The 21,598-nt window shown below is 38.6% G+C and overlaps 1 protein-coding gene across 1 annotated transcript in view; it reads left to right on the top strand.

The window, feature by feature from the left end:
* SIM1 (SIM bHLH transcription factor 1) overlaps positions 1-21,598 on the top strand; it is an 86,591-nt gene that overhangs the window by 21,725 nt on the left and 43,268 nt on the right. The window contains exons 3-9 of the mRNA XM_040426835.1: positions 5,491-5,573; positions 6,333-6,422; positions 6,750-6,858; positions 6,963-7,048; positions 10,181-10,380; positions 10,892-10,998; positions 14,809-14,956. Coding sequence (XP_040282769.1) covers positions 5,491-5,573; positions 6,333-6,422; positions 6,750-6,858; positions 6,963-7,048; positions 10,181-10,380; positions 10,892-10,998; positions 14,809-14,956 — 823 coding nt within the window. The remainder of the gene's footprint in view (positions 1-5,490; positions 5,574-6,332; positions 6,423-6,749; positions 6,859-6,962; positions 7,049-10,180; positions 10,381-10,891; positions 10,999-14,808; positions 14,957-21,598) is intronic.

The raw sequence follows: 21,598 nt of genomic DNA, 5'->3' as shown, positions 1-21,598 counted from the left end.
GTATGGTTCTCCTTGCAACACAAGGAAAAAATGTTTAGGTGTTTTTATTGTGCAACAGTAGTAACACATAACAAATGTATAAATTTGGGAACGTCTTAATTTTAATGACCCTCAGAAGTTATCATCTTCTTTATATGGCACTGTAAACAAAATACCTCAAAAACAATGTTTTTTCCATTTCCCAAAAAAAATGATTAATAAAATGTTCAACATATTATATAGACCACAGAATGAGGCTGTCAGAAACTTAAATTTGTCCATTAAAGAACAAGCCTTCATTCGGCTACGTTGACAGAAAAATGTAAATGTTATTCACTGAGTCCTTAAGGCCCATAATAGCTGTGTTCATATGGGGTTAACCCATTCCTGACATCCGCCATACATGTGCAGCAGAAGTTGAGTCTTTAAAGATGGCACCCGCTCATTAGCTGAGCACAGCACCATAGCGATAACCCAATCACAAACTTGCAACCCCTCAGATGCCATGGTCAATTGTGACCATGGCATTTCAGTGGTATTTTCCTGGGAGAGCATCGCTCCCAAGGGACAAACGGCTCCCCCCCCCCCCCCCCTGCTGAGATTGCAGAAGCCGTTCAGCTGCTATGGCAGCCTTGGGTCTTCTGAAGGTTCCAAGTCCTGTCATTGCAATGGTCCTATCGATCCCTGATGCAGCATCACTTGATAGGAATGTAGTAAATCTTCCATAAACTTCAATGTTAAATTATTGTAGTCAATGCTATAAGCGTTTAGATGATAGAATAGTAACATCCCCTAGGGGGACTTAAAATTAAGTGTAAGAAAAAGTGAAAAAAGTTTTTTAAAATGTAAAAAAATTAAAAGATATAAAAATTTTAATCACTCCACCTTACCTATGTTAAAAATAAATAATAAAGAAATAACAATCATTAGTATTGCCACATCCCAAAATGGCCAAACTATTAATATCTAAAATCCCATGTGGAAAACGGAAATCAAAATCAAAATGGCCAATTCACCGTTTTTTGGTTGCTCAACCTTCCCAAAATTTTTTATAAAAAGTATCATACACAGTCTAAAAACTACAGATTGTCCTACAGAAAATGAGGTCTCTCATGGCTCTGTATATGTAAATATGAAAAAGTTATGGGGTCAGAACATGGAAAAACTACAAAAAAATGTGGCATCGTGATCATACTGATGCGCAAAATGAAGTTAATATGTCACTTTTGCCAAATAATTAAACATCGTAAGAATGAAACCAATAAAGCTATGGCGGATTTTTTTTTTCTTCCAATTCCACACATTTAGATTTTTGGGGGGAAAAAGTTATGGGGGTCAGCACATTGAAAAAATATAAAAAAATGTGGTATTGTTGTGATCATACTGATGCGCAGAATGAAGTTAATATGTCAGTTTTGCCAAACCATGAACGCTATAAAAATGAAACTAATAAAACTAGAGCAGAATTTTTTTTTTCCAATTTCACACATTTGGATTTTTTTTCCAGCTTTGCACTACATTCTATGCAATATTAAATGGGGCCATTAGAAAGTACAACTTATCCTTCAAATAACTAGCTCCCGTATGGAAAAATTAAAAAGTTAAAAACAAAAATGGAAAGAAATGGAAAATCGCTGCTGCAGGAAGAGGTTAAGGTATCACAGTAATTTGGCCATGTGGAATATCCATTAGAAACTATTTTTTAACATGGTGTGAACTATTTCAGATACTTGGGTTTATTGGAAATATGTGTTTGGACCATATTCAGATATACACAGTTATTGTGCTTTGTACTGAATCATTGTTCTATGAATGGGCCAGTGACTGATCACAATACACATTTACTATTTGGCATATGATAACTCACAATTTTTTTTTTTTGTATTCTATTAATTTCACAGACTCAGATTGTGACAATGAAGGGATATGCAGAAAATGGATGATACTGTTATTTTCTCTCCTAAAAAGATTTGTTAGAGGAAAATAACAGTGAAATGTTTGTATGTCTGTCCTCCCAATTCAAATGATGCTGTGCTTAACTATTTACCTTTTTAGAATGCTGTCATGATAAATTATTCAATAATATACTAGTAATACCATAAAAACAATAAAGATATTACTACTGCTGCTAATTTTATTAATAGTAGGGTTGTAGTGTAACATTAAGAAATTATAAAATCAATAAATAAATGCTTTCATCTTAACGCAGGAAACCACGTTGTTCTGAGTATTTTAATTTGTGTCATCATTTATTTTCTTTGAATTAATTTAGAATACAAAAGAGCAAAACATGAAATAATAATTTTACATGCTAAATTATTTAAAAGGGGAAATAGAGAATATTTACATTAAACATTACTTACCAGAAAAAAACGATATTTCTCTTTTCATGCCTTGAAAACCTGTCGTTTAATTTCATTTGATTAAACTGAACATATTTAATGGATTGGCTCTAATAAAGAAATGCAATGGGAAAAAATGAAATCCTTTGTATCCGTTATGACTTGAAATGTTAGCTGCGTGTGGCTTGTAGTAGTGGACTTATTACTGTATGTTTTAGAGTGAATTCACATGCAGATTTATTGCAGAAATTTCTGTGTTTGTCCCGATCATCAGAAATCCATGTGCTTGCTGCCAAAACAAACTAATTCAGATAAATGCAACTGATTTTCAGTCATGGAAATTTCGGCAACAGATCTGCTGTGTGTGAAGCATAAGTCAGCTGTGTACTAAATAAGTGAAGCCATACTGTGCTTCTAATTATCCTGTTACCATTTGGACCGTGTCCTGTATAAGCACCTTTAACTAGAATAACATTTGCAGTTGTAATTTACACCAAAAATTACGGTAAAAAATATTTGTGGAGTGCTGGAAAAACTAAATGGTGGTCACTTGAAATAGCCACTGCAAATGACTACTGGTTCACCTGCCTTCTGTGAGGTACCCAATACATATATCCGTTATTATTCATTAGTCATAGCGCGGGTTGCAGTAATCATCCAAATAATTCCTGACAATAATTAGTACCTTTAACTCAAACTTTGAATTGAAAAGCAGCACCATAAAAAAATTGCTGTGAAGTCTATTTATTGAGATATTATTATTATTATTATGCTCCAAAAAGAGAGCAAAATGTTGCACTTTTGTTAGTCTGTTAGTGGTACCTGTTTGTCCGATTGGAATAATTTGTTATTTTTATTAATACGTGTACATTATTTTGTTGTTTCTAACATTATCATTGAGCACCTAGAGTGAGGGATTTAAACTAGACTACAGCATTTAGATGGATTATTGTTCTACACAAAGAATTTCATTGCGATTTTTTTTTTCTAAAGGATAATGGAAAAAAATACAAGTCTGAAGGTTTCACGGACTCCTATTAATATTTATGTTAGGGTCCTGTTTTCAAAACTATGATTTTGCTTCGGAATAAAGAGGCATTTCCTCTCAGCGAGGTTTCCCAAGAAGATAAAAATTATTTCCAGGCTGCTTTGCCTTTACTTGTAAAGCGTTTGTGTAAAGGTGTCCATAAGAAGCACTGGCAGTACACTATAATGTAATGTACAGTATTTAACACTTAATAGAGTTACTATCACACAGCTGCAGTTTGTTACACTGTATTGGTATAGCTAAGAACTATATATGAAATCTGAAATGGTGTCAAGCCTGTGTGACAGAACTAGCTTGAAGTAGCTGGTGTACAGCAGCTCATTTGTAGGTATATAGAAACCTCTTAGCCAAGCCTCTTTCTTAAAGGGATTTTTGGACCTCACATTTCTCTACTATGATCTTCATCTTCAGTCTCTGTTTACAGGCTGCAGCAGTGACGTAGCCATGTAAGGCACTTTACTGCTGGGCCGTATACCACTGGCCTCAGCGGTGGGGGGTGGAGTAATGTTGTCTGCCAACTTGTATATAAGCTGTAATTTCTACTGTTATTATGTTGTTACCTTCACAATTCTACAATTCTTCTTGGATTTATAAAGAACCAGTAATATACATTTGGAGTGTTTAGTAAGTTGTATCACTTCTGTGTTCCAGCCCAGTGCCTCAAAATCAGGTTTTCCAGTTCCCTGTAATTCAGATGCCACTCATTTCATTAAACCATTTTGGACAATCTGTTACTGTAAGGATGGTCCTGCAAAAATAAATTGATCAGAACTCCTTTAAATTTTCCCATTGTAACCATTGATATTTTCTCTAACATAAATCTCAAACTTGAGTCATTAAGTTACTTAGTTCATTTGAATGGGAGCTGAGCTGTAGTACGCCAGCATGGCCACTACACAGTCCTCTCCTTCCAGATTTGTCTACTGTGTAGTTTCAAGCATTGGTGGTAGGCCCACCTGCCTATCATTGACAGTTTTTTTTTTTACAACTGAATCAGCAGCAGGTGGGTGGGGAAGGCCAGGAGCTCATGAATATTTGAGACTTCTCATTATTCACTGAATGCACATATTGAATTTTTATCTATCTATCTATCTATCTATCTATCTATCTATCTATCTATCTATCTATCTCTATATTTGTCTATCTATCTATCTATCTATCTATCTATCAATCAATCAATCAATCATATCTACTGATTTATCTCTCTCTCATATCATCTCTCTATCATAATATTATGTATGTCTAATTTATGGTTATGTATTATTATTATTTATGTAGTTTTAGTATATTACAGTATGTTCAAGATAACTAGTAGGAAGTTTTTCAGTGGATGCCATTTGAAAGCCTTTCTTCCGTCACCTGTTGTGTATATATTAAAATTGAGACTGTGAGTTATACATTTATGGGAATTGGAAAAAGATAATAGAGGGAATTTATCATTAGGGGAATATTTGAAGTCAGTTTTCCTTTAGTCTGTATTGACAGACTCTATGCCACATTTATCAAATGTCACACGTTGCTTTCTAGAAAAGCTACTCCAGTTTTCCTAGCCCACTCTACTACTGGAGTGAGTTTGCGACTTTTTTTGTGACTTTTTTTTTTTTTTTTAAAGTCTCAACGATGAATGTGGAGTAAAACTCCATTAACATAGCTAACCACACCACCTTCCCACTTATTTCAAAATTAGTGTGAGTGGTATAAAAATGCAACAAGTCGTAAAATTTTTGAGCAGGTCAACCCAAAAACTCGAAAAAGCCCTACTGTGACTTTTTGAAGTCAGAATTCTGGAGTGAATGCATAATAAATCATGGTCAATGTATCAATGAAAGTTAATGTAAGTCGTTGTTTTGCACACATTCCTTTTATACTCTCATGCTTCTGAATGGATCCTTCTAATGCAGAGGTTTATAGAATCAGTTTTATTTGTCCTGCTTCCATGTGCCTTGTGCTTATGTGACAGTCAGTCAGGCATTACCTTGTGTCTACGTCCCATGGTATTTGAAATGCATTGTAATTGGAATCAAACACTGCTGTTTGCAGTGAGATAATGTAGCAGATGACCTCTGGTCCAAGAGTCCACATCAGCTTTCTCACCAATTCTTCTGTTTTTTATGCATACAGGGCTCGGAGAAGCCTGGGGCCATACCAGCAGACCTAGTACCTTGGAAAATGTTGGTCGAGAACTGGGATCTCACCTATTACAGGTAGAACATGTGGGGAAACTGTTACTTGCAATTAATGATTAAAGAATACAGAGACCTTTTAGTGAACATTTAATTATCCCATGGTGTAATACACCTCTGTGTGCTTTACTTCTAACCATATTGGCATAGAATAAATGTACCATTATGCTACAGTTTTAAGGCGGTATTAACATGTATTAGTTAATTTACATTTAAAATCTAGTAAAATGGGGATTGTTTTCGATTTCCGTTGATGTAAAATGTAGATGCTTGTACTGATTCTGTCTATGTAATAACTTCTTCCACAAAGGCAGGAGTTCCATTTTACTATGTTATTACTGAATATTAAGTCTGGAAAATAAGATGGTAATGGAATGAATATTGTTGTGTTTAGGAAAATACATATCTAATCCCCTGTTGTTACTTGTATAAACTGTTTATCAGACACCAGTGAAGTGAGAGGCAAAACAATCTGGAAAGTCGATTTCTGCATTGCAGTAGCTTAAAGCCACTTTCCCTGCTGAGAGTCATATATCTTCACAGTGTTTACAGGTGATAAGCATCTGACATGTTAAACAACAGAAGATTAAACCCATTTCCCATATAGCACTCTCTTGTAAGACCATGTTTGATTCAACAATGAGATGTAGAGGTGAAGGGACATTTGACCACCCAAGTGCTTTCAAAATGTAAATGGCATTTAAATTGCTGCACTCTAGGTATTCAGATCAGGGAGTCTGACTTTTCTGATTATTTTATTTTCCTTTCTCATCTGTTTAGACCTTAGATGGTTTCATCTTTGTGGTGGCACCTGATGGGAAAATCATGTATATCTCTGAGACTGCTTCGGTTCATCTGGGCTTATCACAGGTAAGGTATTACCAGTGACTGTTTGTACTTGTACGATTATTAACACTTGCTGGTGTAAACGAGAGTATCTTATCACCAAACAAGTATTGAAGGACTATGTGTTGACATGCATTGTGTCAATATTCCAAGATATGGTGGGAACTCAGTTACATTTACGATTGTGTTTGTGTCACTACCCTGCTTTGCCTTATTTTCCCATATGAAAACTGCATGCATTTCCTTTAACATAATTAGTTTTATCTTTAAATCTTCCCTTTCCCCAAAGTATTATGCATTTTATCCATTTGTATTAGATGACGATAATACTGAAATCCTCTGTTTCTGTAGGTAGAATTGACTGGAAATAGCATCTATGAGTACATTCACCCTGCTGATCACGATGAGATGACTGCAGTGCTTACAGCCCACCAACCATATCATTCCCACTTTGTCCAGGGTAAATCACCGCCCGTCTTAACTATGTGTGTATGGAAGCCCTGAGCTGTGTTATTAATTCAGATTTTGGTATGGAGCACTAATACTAGTTCACGTGTCTTGCAGAATATGAAATTGAGCGTTCCTTCTTTCTGCGAATGAAGTGTGTGCTGGCAAAGAGGAATGCAGGCCTAACATGTGGAGGTTATAAGGTAGGTGACGTCAACAATGGAAAACCTGAAGATATTTGTTATTTCTTAAACTAATTTTAGAAGATTTAATTATAGAAGTCTTGAGAGTGACAAACTCTGTAGTTAATGAACATGTAGTTAGAAGAGTTCATTATGTATCAATGTAGCGTCCCTAGATCAGATCAATGAACTTGAGGCTATAATGGCATCTGAGAATATAGATGTAGTGGCTGTTACTGAGACGTGGTTCAAGGGGAGTAATGACTGGGATATATCAATACCAGGGTTCTCTCTATACAGGAAAGACAGAGAAGGCAAGAAGGGGGGAGGAGTGGCCCTGTATGTGAAAGATAACATAAAATCTAATTTGATACAAGTTAGCGAGAACAATTTAGAGTCAGTTTGGGTTACCTTGCAGCTTGATAATCATAAGGTAACTCGTGTAGGTGTGATATATAGACCACCTAGCCAAGTCAAAGAATTAGATGATCTACTAGTTGAGGAAATAGCTAAAATGACATTGAAGGGGGAAGTTATCATTATGGGAGACTTCAATCTTCCAGATGTAAACTGGAAAACCAAAATAGCTAGTTCTGCCAGGAGTGCAGATATTCTAAATTCCCTACTGGGATTATCTCTACAGCAAGTAGTTGAGGAGCCAACCCGGAAGGAGGCCATTTTAGATTTAGTATTCACAAATGGGAATTTGGTATATGATATTACTGTAGGGGAAAGCTTGGGGTCTAGTGATCACCAGTCAGTGTGGTTTACTATAAGTACAGTGACTGAGTCACACCACACAAAAACAAAAGTTTTAGATTTTTAGAAAAACTGACTTTTCTAAAATTAGATTAGTGGTATACGAGTCCCTATCTGATTGGAACAGTTTCATTGGAGTCCAGGAGAAATGGGACTACTTAAAAGTGGCACTATTGAAGGCAACATAAAATTGCATTAGGCTTGTCAGTAAAAGCAAAAAAAGGAAGAGACCACTGTGGTACTCAGCAGAAGTGGCCAAAATAATTAAAAACAAAAAGATAGCATTTAGGAATTATAAAAAAAAAAAAACGAGGATGAGAGGCAAATTTATTAGATTAGGCAGAGAGAGGCCAAACAAGTTATAAGAGCTTCTAAAGCACAGGCAGAAGAAAAATTAGCTCAGCCAGGGAAAAAAGGCAATAAGGCATTCTTCAGATACATAAATGAAAAAAGGAAACAAAAACAAGGAATTACCAAATTAAAAACAAAAGAAGGAAGGTATATGGAAGAAGATAAAGAACTAGCTGACTGCCTCAATGAATACTTCTGTTCAGTTTTTACAAAGGAAAATGAAGGGAAAGGACCTCAGTTAGGAAAGAAGACTAATGAATCTTTTGATGCATGTGTCTTTACAGAGGAAGAGGTTCTAAGTCAGCTGTCTAAAATTAATACAAATAAGTCACAGGGGCCTGATGGGATACACCCAAAACTATTAAAAGAGCTCACCGGTGAACTAGCAAAACCATTAACAGATTTATTTTACCAATCACTGGCAACAGGAGTCGTCCCAGAAGATTGGAAATTAGCAAATGTTGTGCCCATTCACAAAAAAAGTAGTCGGGAGGAATCGGGCAACTATAGGCCAGTAAGCCTGACATCAATAGTGGGGAAATTAATGGAAACCATACTTAAGGAGAGGATTGTGGAACATCTAAAATCCCATGGATTGAAAGATGAAAAACAGCATGGGTTTACTTCAGGGAGATCATGTCAAACTAATCTTATTGATTTTTTTGATTGGGTGACTAAAATAATAGATGGAGGAGGTGCAGTAGACATCGCTTATCTAGACTTTAGTAAGGCTTTTGATACTGTCCCACATAGAAGGCTTATCAATAAATTGCAGTCATTGGGCTTGGACTCCCATATTGTTGAAGGGATTAGGCAGTGGCTGAGGGACAGGCAACAGAGGGTTGTAGTCAATGGAGTATATTCAGACCAAGGTCTTGTTACCAGTGGGGTACCTCAGGGATCTGTTCTGGGACCCGTATTGTTTAATATCTTTATCAGCGAAATTGCAGAAGGCCTCGATGGTAAGGTGTGTGTTTTTGTGGATGACACAAAGATTTGTAACAGGGTTGATGTTCCTGGAGGGATACACCAAATGGAAAAGGATTTAGGAAAACTAGAGGAATGGTCAAAAATCTGGCAACTAAAATGTAATGTTGATAAGTGCAAGATAATGCACCTGGGCCGTAAAAACCCAAGAGCAGTATATAAAATCAGTGATACAGTCCTAACCTCAGTATCTGAGGAAAGGGATTTAGGGGTCATTATTTCAGAAGACTTAAAGGTAGGCAGACAATGTCATAGAGCAGCAGGAAATGCTAGCAGAATGCTTGGGTGTATAGGGAGAGGAATTACCAGTAGAAAGAGGGAGGTGCTCACGCCGCTCTACAGAGCACTAGTGAGACCTCATTTGGAGTATTGTGCGCAGTACTGGAGACCATATCTCCAGAAGGATATTGATACTTAGGAGAGAGTTCAGAGAAGAGCTACTAAACTGGTACATGGATTGCAGGATAAAACTTACCAGGAAAGATTAAAGGACCTTAACATGTATAGCTTGGAATTAAGACGAGACAGAGGGGACATGATAGAAACTTTTAAATACATAAAGGGAATCAACAAGGTAAAAGAGGAGAGAATATTTAAAAGAAGAAAAACTGCTACAAGAGGACATAGTTTTAAATTAGAGGGGCAAAGGTTTAAAAGTAATATCAGGAAGTATTACTTTACTGAGAGTGTAGTGGATGCATGGAATAGCCTTCCTGCAGAAGTGGTAGCTGCAAATACAGTGAAGGAGTTTAAGCATGCATGGGATAGGCATAAGGCCATCCTTCATATAAGATAGGGCCAGGGGCTATCTATAGTATTCAGTATATTGGGCAGACTAGATGGGCCAAATAGTTCTTATCTGCCGACACATTCTATGTTTCTATGTTTCTAACCAGCAATTACCTAATATTGTAGACATCCTTCCTCAACCATTTATTACCCAAAGTGTAGACATCTGGAAACTTGAATCTCTGTTTTTGTGAATGTAACAAATAAGAATGGAAGTAATATCTCAAGTGAGAAGGAACATGAGGCTTTCATTCTTGTGTCTTACAGGTCATCCATTGCAGTGGATATCTCAAGATCAGGCAGTATAGTCTGGACATGTCTCCATTTGATGGCTGTTACCAAAATGTAGGCTTGGTGGCAGTTGGTCATTCCCTCCCTCCCAGTGCGGTCACTGAAATCAAACTCCATAGCAATATGTTCATGTTCAGAGCCAGTCTTGATATGAAGCTCATATTTCTAGATTCCAGGTAGGTTTGTCATAATTGAATATTTAGTGACAGGATATGTGATTTGAATAATTACTTTGTTTTACTATTCAGAAAAGCTTATTTCAAGTAAGTTTTTTGACCGTTATTGTTGTACAGAGGTTTCCATATTCTCACAGTGTCAGCAGTGGCGTAGCTAGAAATGACTAGGCCCCACAGCAAATTTTTTAATGGGGCCCCCCTCCCCCAGTAATTATTTCGCCACCCCTTCCTTTCATGCCGCCCCCATTCCTGTGGCTAGTAGAGATCGCTCTCTCAGACCAGGGCCGGCAGCTGTTCCATCTGTTTTCTACACTGTCTATACTGTCACTGTATATAATTTCATTGTGTAATACTGTTGAGGAGGCCCTGACAAAATCCTTTAGTCCTCCTCCTCCTTCCCCTGCTTCCCCTATAGCTAGGCCCCTGAGTGTCAGTTAAAGGATTTCAATTAGGAAATGACATACAAACTACAGATGTGACTTTGGGATGTCATTATGTGTTTTCTCTTTAGAGTTGCAGAGTTAACTGGGTATGAACCTCAAGATCTTATCGAGAAGACGTTGTATCATCACGTTCATGGATGTGACACATTTCACCTGCGGTGTGCACATCACTTATGTAAGGATTCAGTTTATTTATTAATCATCTTTTTTTCTATGATGCTACTTCCATAATGGCGTTTTCTTTCTATCTGAATACTATGGAACATGTTTTATTTCTAATTTTTTGGTGCATGTCATAAAACATAATCTTGCTGACATTTCACATAATTTGAGTTTAAAGAGGTTGTCCGGGTTCAGAGCTGAACCCATACATATCCCCATCTTCACCCCTCTGGCCCTCCCTGATATGAGCATTGGAGCATTTCACGCTCTGATGCTCTCCTTTGCCCTGAATTGGCAGGGTAAAGCCATTTTTTGGAGATCCAGTGACGAACCAGGCTCTCCATGGGGACTGCTAGGCGGAGGCTTCCGCCTAGCAGTGAGCCCGGTGACATCACCGGCACTAATGGGCGGGCTTTATCTATTGGGAGAATGAGGTTCCTCTGATTCTGTAAGACTAGATAGAGGCTAAATGGATGGGTGGCCACCACGTGCACTGCCCTCTCAATTGAAAAAGTTTATGAACTTTATAGAAACAATAGAGAAATGTCTACATTGATTAAATAGTTCAAGAGGCTCCTATGTATTTGCACTATGATTTCACAAAACATTAAAAATATTAGTTGTCTTATTGTCTGTATTAGATCATGCCATGGTCATTCACAAGTTTGCTATCACAGTGGAGTTGAAACATTATAATTTATAATTAAGATGAAAAAATTAGATCAGTCAAATACAATTATATCAAGGGTGCACATATGAGGTCAATTATCAAACTGGTGTAAAGTAGAACTGGCTTAGTTGCCCATAGCAACCAATCAGATTTCACCTTTTATTTTCCAAAGGAGCTGTCCAAAACTAAAGGTGGAATCTGATTTGTTGCTATGGGCAACTAAGCCAGTTCCATCAGTTTGCTAAATCTACCCTGTAGTTCTCAGGTCCATGACTATGATTTTGAAATATAGATAATATATTTCAATGTGGTAACAGTAAAAAAATACATTAATTTATAACATATTATATTATATATTTGATTTATATAAAATTGTGTAATGTAAGCAGGGTCCATCCACATGGAAGGCAAATCCACAACAAAATACAGCAGCAACAAATTGGATGATATTTTAACAAATCTCATCCATGTGTTAAGGACACTTTCCATGTACAAATTGAGTTGAGTTGTGGTATGGATTTTTTTATTCTGCAGTGTTCCAAGTTTGGATTTGGATGTTCCCCATTAATTTCACCTCTGTCACCCCTTTCAAATGTGCCACAAAATCTGCATGCGATCCATTTGGATTTTGCTACGGTTTATTCGTGGTGGATTTTCCCATCCTGTTTCACCCTACCATTACTATGAAGTATTCGCTAGCTGTAGATGGCATGATTCCAATCTGGCCATAGAGACTGTAGGAAAAGGCCATTATAAACAACGAGAATATATTAGAAAAGCTCCATGTGATGAACACAATGATATTCACTGCACATTTGCCCCAGCAGGATCTATGAGCTGTGGCTGGCAGATCATAGGGGGTTTAAGGACTGCCAGATGTGTCACTGACTGGCAGTGTAGAGAAAACCGTAAAGCACCAGACCGGCTCTAAACTGCTAATTGATGATGTGCTGCCTTATTCAAATTGCCAGTTACAATTGACAAAATTGTCAGAGCACTTTGCCACAAGGAAGGATGAAAAAAATAGAAACTACTGAACCAAGTTGAATAAAATAGTATTTCCAACAATATTATTTTCCATATATTAGACTATTGTAACCAACTATTTGATTTGATTGCCCCCACTCACAATCCTGGGTGCTGGGTTGGTATCGTGCATCTACACACACAGGTCATCTTTGCATTCATAGACTTGTCACTACACTTGCTTTTGTACGATTTCATGAGGAGCATTGTCAGTCAGGCGTGTCTGCTTAGCATTGTTGTTCTTGTGCTGTTGAGTCCCATACACACTTTGGTTCAGTGTCCCACATTGTCTCTTTTGATTAGTTGGATTTCAATGGCTTTTGTCCCTTGAATCTCTGTGTACAAAGTGACAAAAAGGAAAAATCGTGTCAAAGTACAACCTTCTTTTCGTCCACCATTATTTACATGCTGGGTATCCAGGTTTTTATTGCTGTATAGTTTATGCAAAGCTCTCACATGGCCTTTCCATTGGCCTATATGTAACTCCTTTGAGCTTTGATATACAATACATTTGGTAATTTTATATTATTAAATTTTATTGTAGTTTTATGTTTTCAACATCTTTACAGCAAGTAATACCCAAATGTGATAATAATTCTCAGTCTCAAAGGACATTGGAAATTCTGATGATGTGTCTGCCTTCTGCACAATTCAGTCCCTGAGACCTGCTCTGCCACACTACAGGGTTAACACGTTTTCATGAGGTATATATACATAGTACTTTGTTACTTTGTGTACAGTGAGATGACCTTGTCCGCAGAAAATATATTAGAAGATACAACTAGAGCCAATGTCAACAATGGAGATACCACCCACATGTTATCGGTGGAAAGCTAAGCTCAGTTACCGGAAGGAACAACACTTGTAGAACAATAGCCCGTCTAGCATCGTCAGTTCATTTTGACTGTATAGAGGAATGAGGAGGGAGGATCTACAATGCTTTGCAGGCTAACGTGTCTCTCATTTATATCTCCCATCGGACAATAATTTATGAGCACTGTGGCTATTTTTAATATATGCATTGTGGCTGATGTGCTGGCATTACCCACTTAAAGGTGGGGAACAAATTCCCCGACTTCTCAACTGGCAGACAGAATCACCACAGTTTATGTTCTTGATAGATCATAACATACCGTTTCAGGTAATTTTTCAGAATAAGCTGCCTTATAAGGAATAAGACTATTTCTACCATTATATGACTTGTATCTCACATTTTTAGAATTTTTCCCTCTGCAATCTGTCCGTGATTTATTTTTATTTTTTCTGAGCTAGTGGTTGGAGACTAGCAGGAATCATGCCTACCCATACACTCCACATGAAGAGACAGGGGATTCCACTTCCTTACTGCACACCCTCAGAAGCAGCAGCAGTAAAGATGGAGGTTATTACACAGCAGTACTGAGCAGTTTAGATGTGAATCCAGAAGGTAAAGGGTACCTTAACCTTCACACAAGGTGGAGTGGCCCTTCTCAGAGCAATCTTCAGCTTCCACTTGTATCAGCTTTTGCAGCATGTGGGCTACAGATCCTATATACTTTCTATTGATCTATATTCCACATACTGCAAAAGCAGACCAGAGCAGAAAGAGCAAATCAATTTGAGAAGCACCACTGCACTTCTGTGCTTTGTAGAAGCTTTAGGTACCCTTTAAAAAAATCACACACAAACCAGCAGCAGTCTCTGTAGCAGTCTCTTTGCTGCTGTCTCCAGCAGCCCCTCCTTTCTCCTCCTCCTCACCTCTCCATAGACTTCTATGCAATCTGATCCTTCAGTGAGCAGGGAGCTCGTCTTCAATGAAGACAATTTGAGCAGTGAATTGAGGGTTGGGGAAGAGGAAGGGGACCAGGAGAGGAATCTGATAAGAGGAAAAGGAAGCATTTTTCTCTGACAAGATATTTATATAATCACGTGTACTATTTATGAAAAAATTAAATGACAGTTACTCTTTGATTCATTTCTCATTTACCTATATCCATATGCACTCTGTCTTGAGTAGTGTGTGTGTGTGCACATGGATGCTGAGTGCTGCAATTTTTAAATAAAAGATAATACTTACAGTACCCATAATTTATAATACCTTATGAAATTGGACATTAAGAGAATATGTCTTTATTTTTCTCTTTGCAGTGCTGGTAAAAGGTCAAGTCACCACTAAGTACTATCGTTTCTTGGCGAAACATGGTGGTTGGGTGTGGGTGCAGAGCTATGCTACAATTGTCCACAACAGCCGCTCCTCTAGACCCCACTGCATTGTCAGTGTGAATTATGTTCTCACGTAAGTAAACCTGGTTGCGTTCGTTTTCCATTAGGACTGATAAACAGTGTCTTTGCTAATGTTCTGCTGTTTTTGGCTGACATTACTGAGGGAAAAATGCCTTTGTTGGTTCTTCATGGTTCACACATTAAATGTATTGGGATATTTATATAGCACTTAAATGGGACATCTGGTTTTCTTCAGGGCAAAACAGTCTGAGTGTCTTAATTTCAACCAGATTGACCAATAAATCCCTAAAAATAAAAGTGATGGAATATCTTTTTAATCCATTGGCTATTTATTGCAAGAGACTGAAGTTGGATGCTATTGATGTGCACTTTAAAAGAAATCTGGCTCATAAGAGAATAGCAGCACTTTGAGTAGGATGGTTTTCCATGGGAATAAAGTATCTGTGTACTGTCATTCACATCCCTGTACAACTATTGTAAGACCATGCAGAGTCCAGTGACACAAGTATAGGTCTATATATTATGATTAGAGTTGAGCGAACTTGTGTTTTAAGTTCGGCGTCTAAAGTTCGGGTTATCGAAGAATCGCGTTATGGATTCTAAATTCCGTTATGGTCCGTGGTAGCGGAATCCACAACGCGATTCTTCGATAACCTGAACACGAACTTTAGATGCCGAACTAAAAACACAAGTTCGCTCAACACTAGTGTTGAGTGAATCAAAAGATCCGAAGTGGACTTTGATCCGAATTACAGAAAAAATTTGCCACGAAGCCGAATTTCCTTGCACTTTACGGTAATTAATACATTTTTCCTAAAATGGTGGCTGAAAGTAAAAAATAATTATACTTACCTCATTTACTGGATAGCGGAGAGGCCATCCACTCCTGTCGAAGAAAACCCGACAAAGGACCTGCAGCAAGCGTGATGATGCCACCACGTGATCATGCTAGGCACACATTAACGTGATTAGTGGATGGCCTCTCCGCAATCAAGTGGATGAGATGAGTATAATTTTTTTTAAACCACTGAGCAGCTGAATGTGAGTCACAGATGCCGCGAACAGCGTTGAACGCGGCATCTAAGGAGTTAAAGGGGGGGGCTGAGCAATCACTGTTCCTCGTCATTGCACCCACACCATACAATGGAAAGTAATGAAGTAATTCGTAACAAACCGAATGTCTTGCCGAATTGACTTTTTCAAAACTTTGCTCATCTCTAATTATAATATAAAATCTATTTCTTATACATATTGATAGAATATTTATCATGCCAATTAGAATTGTTGCATTCAATCTTTACATTCATAAATAGATTTTGTTCAAGAGTTAGTTTCAGAATATGTTGAAGACATCATACCATGATTTAACTGGTTCAAGACCAGGGCAATTTTTATCCTTTTTTTATGTGTTTGCTTTGGATAATGATTCAGGTTTCTTTTCATATACTATACATTTTATACAAATATGGTACACTTTTAAAAAAAAATTAGGCTTATAAATTGAAGAATTAGTCAAATATATATACATTTTTTTAAAGTTTTTTCTTCTGGTAATAATATAATATTACCCTAAAATAGACTTCTAATCGTGGTCATCACTACTACTAAATTTTGGTTTACAGTATTACATGTCCAAGTGAGTAATTGTGTCTTGTCTAGTATTATTATTATTATTATTATTTTTCCCCTGTGACTGTGTCTGCAATCCTGGAAATAATGTGACCAGTCTCGCAGTCACTGGGACGTTGCCTCTGCTGTATACACAGCACTCATTGAGTGCTCAGGTAGCCAGCTAGTTGCACACTAGCGGTGTTGGTCCAGCAGGCTGCTCTGGCATGGAACAACATGCCAGATCTCTGTGCCCTCTAGCATTGCTGGAGGTTTGTAAGGCTCCGTCCGGCCCCTTTCCCTATAATGGGGACCGGCGGACATCCAGCTGGATTTTGGCAAATATTTGCCATAATACGGCTGGTTCTCCGCCCAGTTCACATTATAGTGAATGGGCCCAGACGCAGCTTTACAAACTTCTAGCCATGTCGGAATGCAGATCGATTTGACAGGCTGTTCCCTGCCGGATCACCGCAGCTAGTGTGCAACTATCCGTAACCAGATAAAAGAAGTCAAAATATATATTTTTTAAATCTAGTCCAAAATTCTTTGCTGATAGAATTAACCTCTGAATGCATATCTTTAGCTATAATCCTATTACAGAGCACCAAACTTCCTGCACAGCCATGGAGTTAAATTCCCAACCACTTGGGGGAGCTTATGAGTTTACTGAATATCAACATCAAGATCACTTGTTCCTCCTAGTTAGAGAGAGTGATTCTTAATTATTACAGGATATCTTTATCCAAATTGGAGCATCCTAAGAGAACCATATACGGTACATTAGTTATGTGACGTTATTCTGGCTATCCATTTCAGTTTCCCTCTGGTGTAGTACAGAAATGCCAGAGCAAAACTGATGTCTGAACTGACCCCATAACTTTCTATAGATTTATTTATGGCATCCGTTGCATCAGTTTTGACACTAGATGTCAGATAGCGCCAGATAGAAAAATGCGGCATACAGCATTTTTTTGTCTGGGTCTGTGAGGCAATGGATGTTGAACTGTGCACTAAAGTACATACAGTACATTTGGAAAGTCTTCAGACACTCAGTCCCCCTTAATGAGAAAATGAAAATATAATTTTAGAAATGTTTGCAAATTTATTAAAAAGGAAAAACTATAATCTTGCAGGAACATAAGTATTCAGACCGTCTGCTAATATAGTGCTGGGGCCTCACTTTTCTCTTAAAGATGTGTCTACACCTTGATTGGAGTTCACCTGTGGAAAATGTTGTTGAATGAACATGATTTGTAAAGATACACCCCTACTTATATAAGGTCTCACAGCTGACAATGTATATGAGAGCAAACACCAAGCCATGATGTGGAAAAAATGGCTTTTAGAGCCCAGAGACATGATTGTGTGGAGACAAAGATCTTGAGAAAAGTACAAGGAATTTCTGCTGCACTGAAAGTTCCCAAGAGTACAGTGGCCTCCATAATTCTTAAATGTAAGGTTTCAAACAACCAGGACTCTTCCTAGAGCTGGCCGCCCCACCAAACTAAGTAATCGGGGGGAAAAGGGAGGTGAGCAAGAACCCAATGGTCACTCTGGCTGAGCTCCAAAGATTCTGTGTGCAGATGGGAAAAACTTCTAGAAGGTCAAGCATCACTGCAGATTTCCACCATTCTAGGCTTCATGGCAGAGTAGCCAGAAATAAGCCTCTCCTCAGTAACAGACAGATAAAAGTTTGACACCCCCCCCACTAAAGAACTCTCAGACAGTGAGAAGCAAGATTTTCTGGTCTGATTAAATTAAGATTGAACTATTTGGCTTCATTTCTAAGGGTCATAATTGGAGGGAACCAGGCACTGCCCAACACCACTCCTGCAGTGAAGCATACTGCGGCAGCATGCTGTGGGGTGTTTATTTTACATGGTTGTGACAGGGAGACCTGTCAGAGTTGAGGGAAAGCTGAATGGAGCAAAGCACAGAGATATTATTAATGAAAACCTGATCCAAAGTGCTTTAGACCTCAGATTGGTCCGAAGGTTTGCTTCCAACAAGACAATGACCCTAAGCACACAGCCAAGACAACACAGGAGTAGCTTAGGACAACATTGTGAATGTCCTTGACATTGTGAGAGCCCTGACTTGAACTCAGTTGAACATCTCTGGAGGGACCTCAAAATGTATGTCCACCGACAGTCCCCGTCCAACCTGATAGAGCTTGAGAAGATCTGCAATGAAGAATGGCAGATAATCCCCAAATCCAGGTGTGTAAACCTTGTGGCATCATACCCAAGAAGACTGGAGGTGGTAATTTCTGCCAAAGTAGTTTCAACTAAGTATTGAGTAAAGGGTCTGAATACTTATATCAATGCAATATTTTAGTTTTTCCTTTTTCAAGAAATTTGCAAAGATTTTGAACATTCTGTTTTCGCTTTCTCATTATGTGATATTGAGTGCAGAATGATGAAGAAAATGTTGAACTTAAAAAAAATACAGTCCTGATCAAAAGTTTAAGACCACTTGAAAAATGGCAAAAAATAATATTTAGCATGGCTGGATCTTAACAAGGTTCCAAGTAGAGCTTCAACATGCAACAAGAAGAAATGGGAGTGAGACAAAATATTTTTTGAGCATTCAATTTAATGAAAACAACGAATAAACTGAAACAGGCTGTTTTTCAGCTGATCAAAAGTTTAGGACCACACCTCCAAAAAAAAACTAAACCCCCCTAAAACAGAAATCCAACTTCCAAACATGAACTCAGTAATGAGTAGCTCCGCCGTTATTGTTTATTACTTCCAATATTCGTTTCGGCATGCTTGATGCAAGCGTTTCCATGAGGTGAGTGGGAACATTTCTCCAAGTGGTGAAGACGGCCTCACGAAGGCCATCTACTGTCTGGAACTGTTGTCCATTTTTGTAAACTTCCCTTGCCATCCATCCCCAAAGGTTCTCAATTGGATTTAGATCAGGGGAACACGCAGGATGGGCCAAAAGAGTGATGTTATTCTCCTGGAAGAAGTCCCTTGTCCTGCGGGCATTGTATACTGTAGAGTTGTCCTGTTGAAAAACCCAGTCGTTACCACACAGACGAGGGCCCTCAGTCATGAGGAATGCTCTCTGCAACATCTGGACATAGCCAGCGGCCGTTTGACGCCCGTGCACTTCCTGAAGCTTCATTGTTCCACTGAAGGAAAAAGCACCCCAGACCATTATGGCGCCCCCTCCACTGTGGCGTGTAAAAAACATCTCAGGTGGGATCTGTTTGTCATGCCAGTAACGTTGGAAACCATCAGGACCATCAAGGTTAAATTTTTTCTCATCAGAGAATAAAACTTTCCTCCACCTTTGAATGTCCCATGTTTGGTGCTCTCTTGCAAAGTCCAAACGAGCAGTTCTGTGGCATTCAAGGAGACGAGGTCTTTGAAGACGTTTTTTTTTTTTTTAAGCCCTTCAGTCTTAGATGCTGTCTGATGGTTATGGGGCTGCAGTCAGCACCAGTAAGGGCCTTAATTTTGGTCAAGGATCGTCCAGTGTCTTGACGGACAGCCAATTGGATCCTCCGGCTCAGTGCTGATGAAATTTTTTTGGGTCTTCCACTTGACTTTTTTGTTCCATAACCCTCAGGATCATTTAAGAAATTCCAAATGACTGTCTTACTGCGTCCCACCTCAACAGCGATGGCGCGCTGTGAGAGACCCTGCTTATGCAGTTCAACAACCCAACCACGTTCAAAAAGGGAGAGTTTTTTTGCCTTTGCCATCACAACGTGTGACCACCTGACAGAAAATGACAATTAATCCACATCTTTGCACAGATTTGGCCTTTTAAAGGCATGTGGTCCTAAAATTTTGATCAGCTGAAAAACAGCCTGTTTCAGTTTAATCGTTATTTTCAATTAATTGAATGCTCAAAAATGTTTTGTCTCGCTCTCATTTCTTCTTGTTGCATGTTGAAGCTCTACTTGGAACCTTGTTAAGATCCAACAATGTAAAATATGATTTTTTGCCATTTTTCAAGTGGTCTTAAACTTTTGATCAGGACTGTATATACATATATATATTTTGTGAGCACAAGGCAGGAATATAACAAAATGTGAAAAAAAGGGTCTGAAGACTTTCCAAATGCACTGTATATCATCTGGATGTCATGTGTAGCTCTGGCAAAAAAAATAAAAGAAAAAAAAATGCCCAGATGTAACTGATGTATGTGTGCCCAGCCTTAGCAGATTTGGCTAATAATCTAAATATGTCTGTAGAGAATTGGGCTTTTCTGGAGGTTTGGCCAATAATCAAGCCTGTTTATAAGGCATATTGGGCACAGGTGGTATGTGGAGAGCAAACTGGTGACTCCTCAGTTGTTGTATTACATAGTAACATAGTTTATAAGGCTTAAAAAAAATACATCTGTCCATCCAGTTCAGGCTACTTTCACACTAGCGTTCGGGTGTCCGCTCGTGCGCACCGTTTGAAGGGGCTCACGAGCGGCCCCGAACGCATCCGTCTGGCCCCAATGCATTCTCAGTGGAGGCGGATCCACTGAGAATGCATCCGCCTGCCAGCGTTCAGCCTCCGCTCCGCTCAGTGAGCGGACACCTGAACGCTGCTTGCAGCGTTCGGGTGTCCGCCTGGCCGTGCGGAGGCGAGCGGATCCGTCCACACTTACAATGTAAGTCAATGGGGACGGATCCGCTTGAAGATGACACTATATGGCTCAATCTTCAAGCGGATCCGTTCCCTATTGACTTTCAATGTAAAGTCTGAACGGATCCGCTCAGACAACTTTCACACTTAGAAAATTTTCTAAGTTTTAATGCAGACGCATCCGTTCTGAACGGATGCGAACGTCTGCATTATCGGAGCGGATCCGTCTGATGAAACATCAGACGGATCCGCTCCGAACGCTAGTGTGAAAGTAGCCTCAGTCTGTTATCCTGCAAGTTGATCCAGAGGAAGGCAAAAAAAAAAAAAGTGAGGTAGAAGCCAATTTCCCCCACTTAAGGGGAAAAAAATTCCTTCCCGACTCCAATCAGGCAATCAGAATAACTCCCTGGATCAACGACCCATCTCTAGTAGCTATAACCTGCAATATTATTACACTCCAGAAATACATCCAGGCCCCTCTTGAA

Source organism: Bufo bufo, chromosome 4 (assembly GCF_905171765.1).
Source record: "Bufo bufo chromosome 4, aBufBuf1.1, whole genome shotgun sequence".
Lineage (NCBI taxonomy): Eukaryota > Metazoa > Chordata > Amphibia > Anura > Bufonidae > Bufo > Bufo bufo.
The sequence above is the reverse complement of the archived record's forward strand: the minus strand, read 5'-3'. Positions and strand labels throughout refer to the sequence as shown.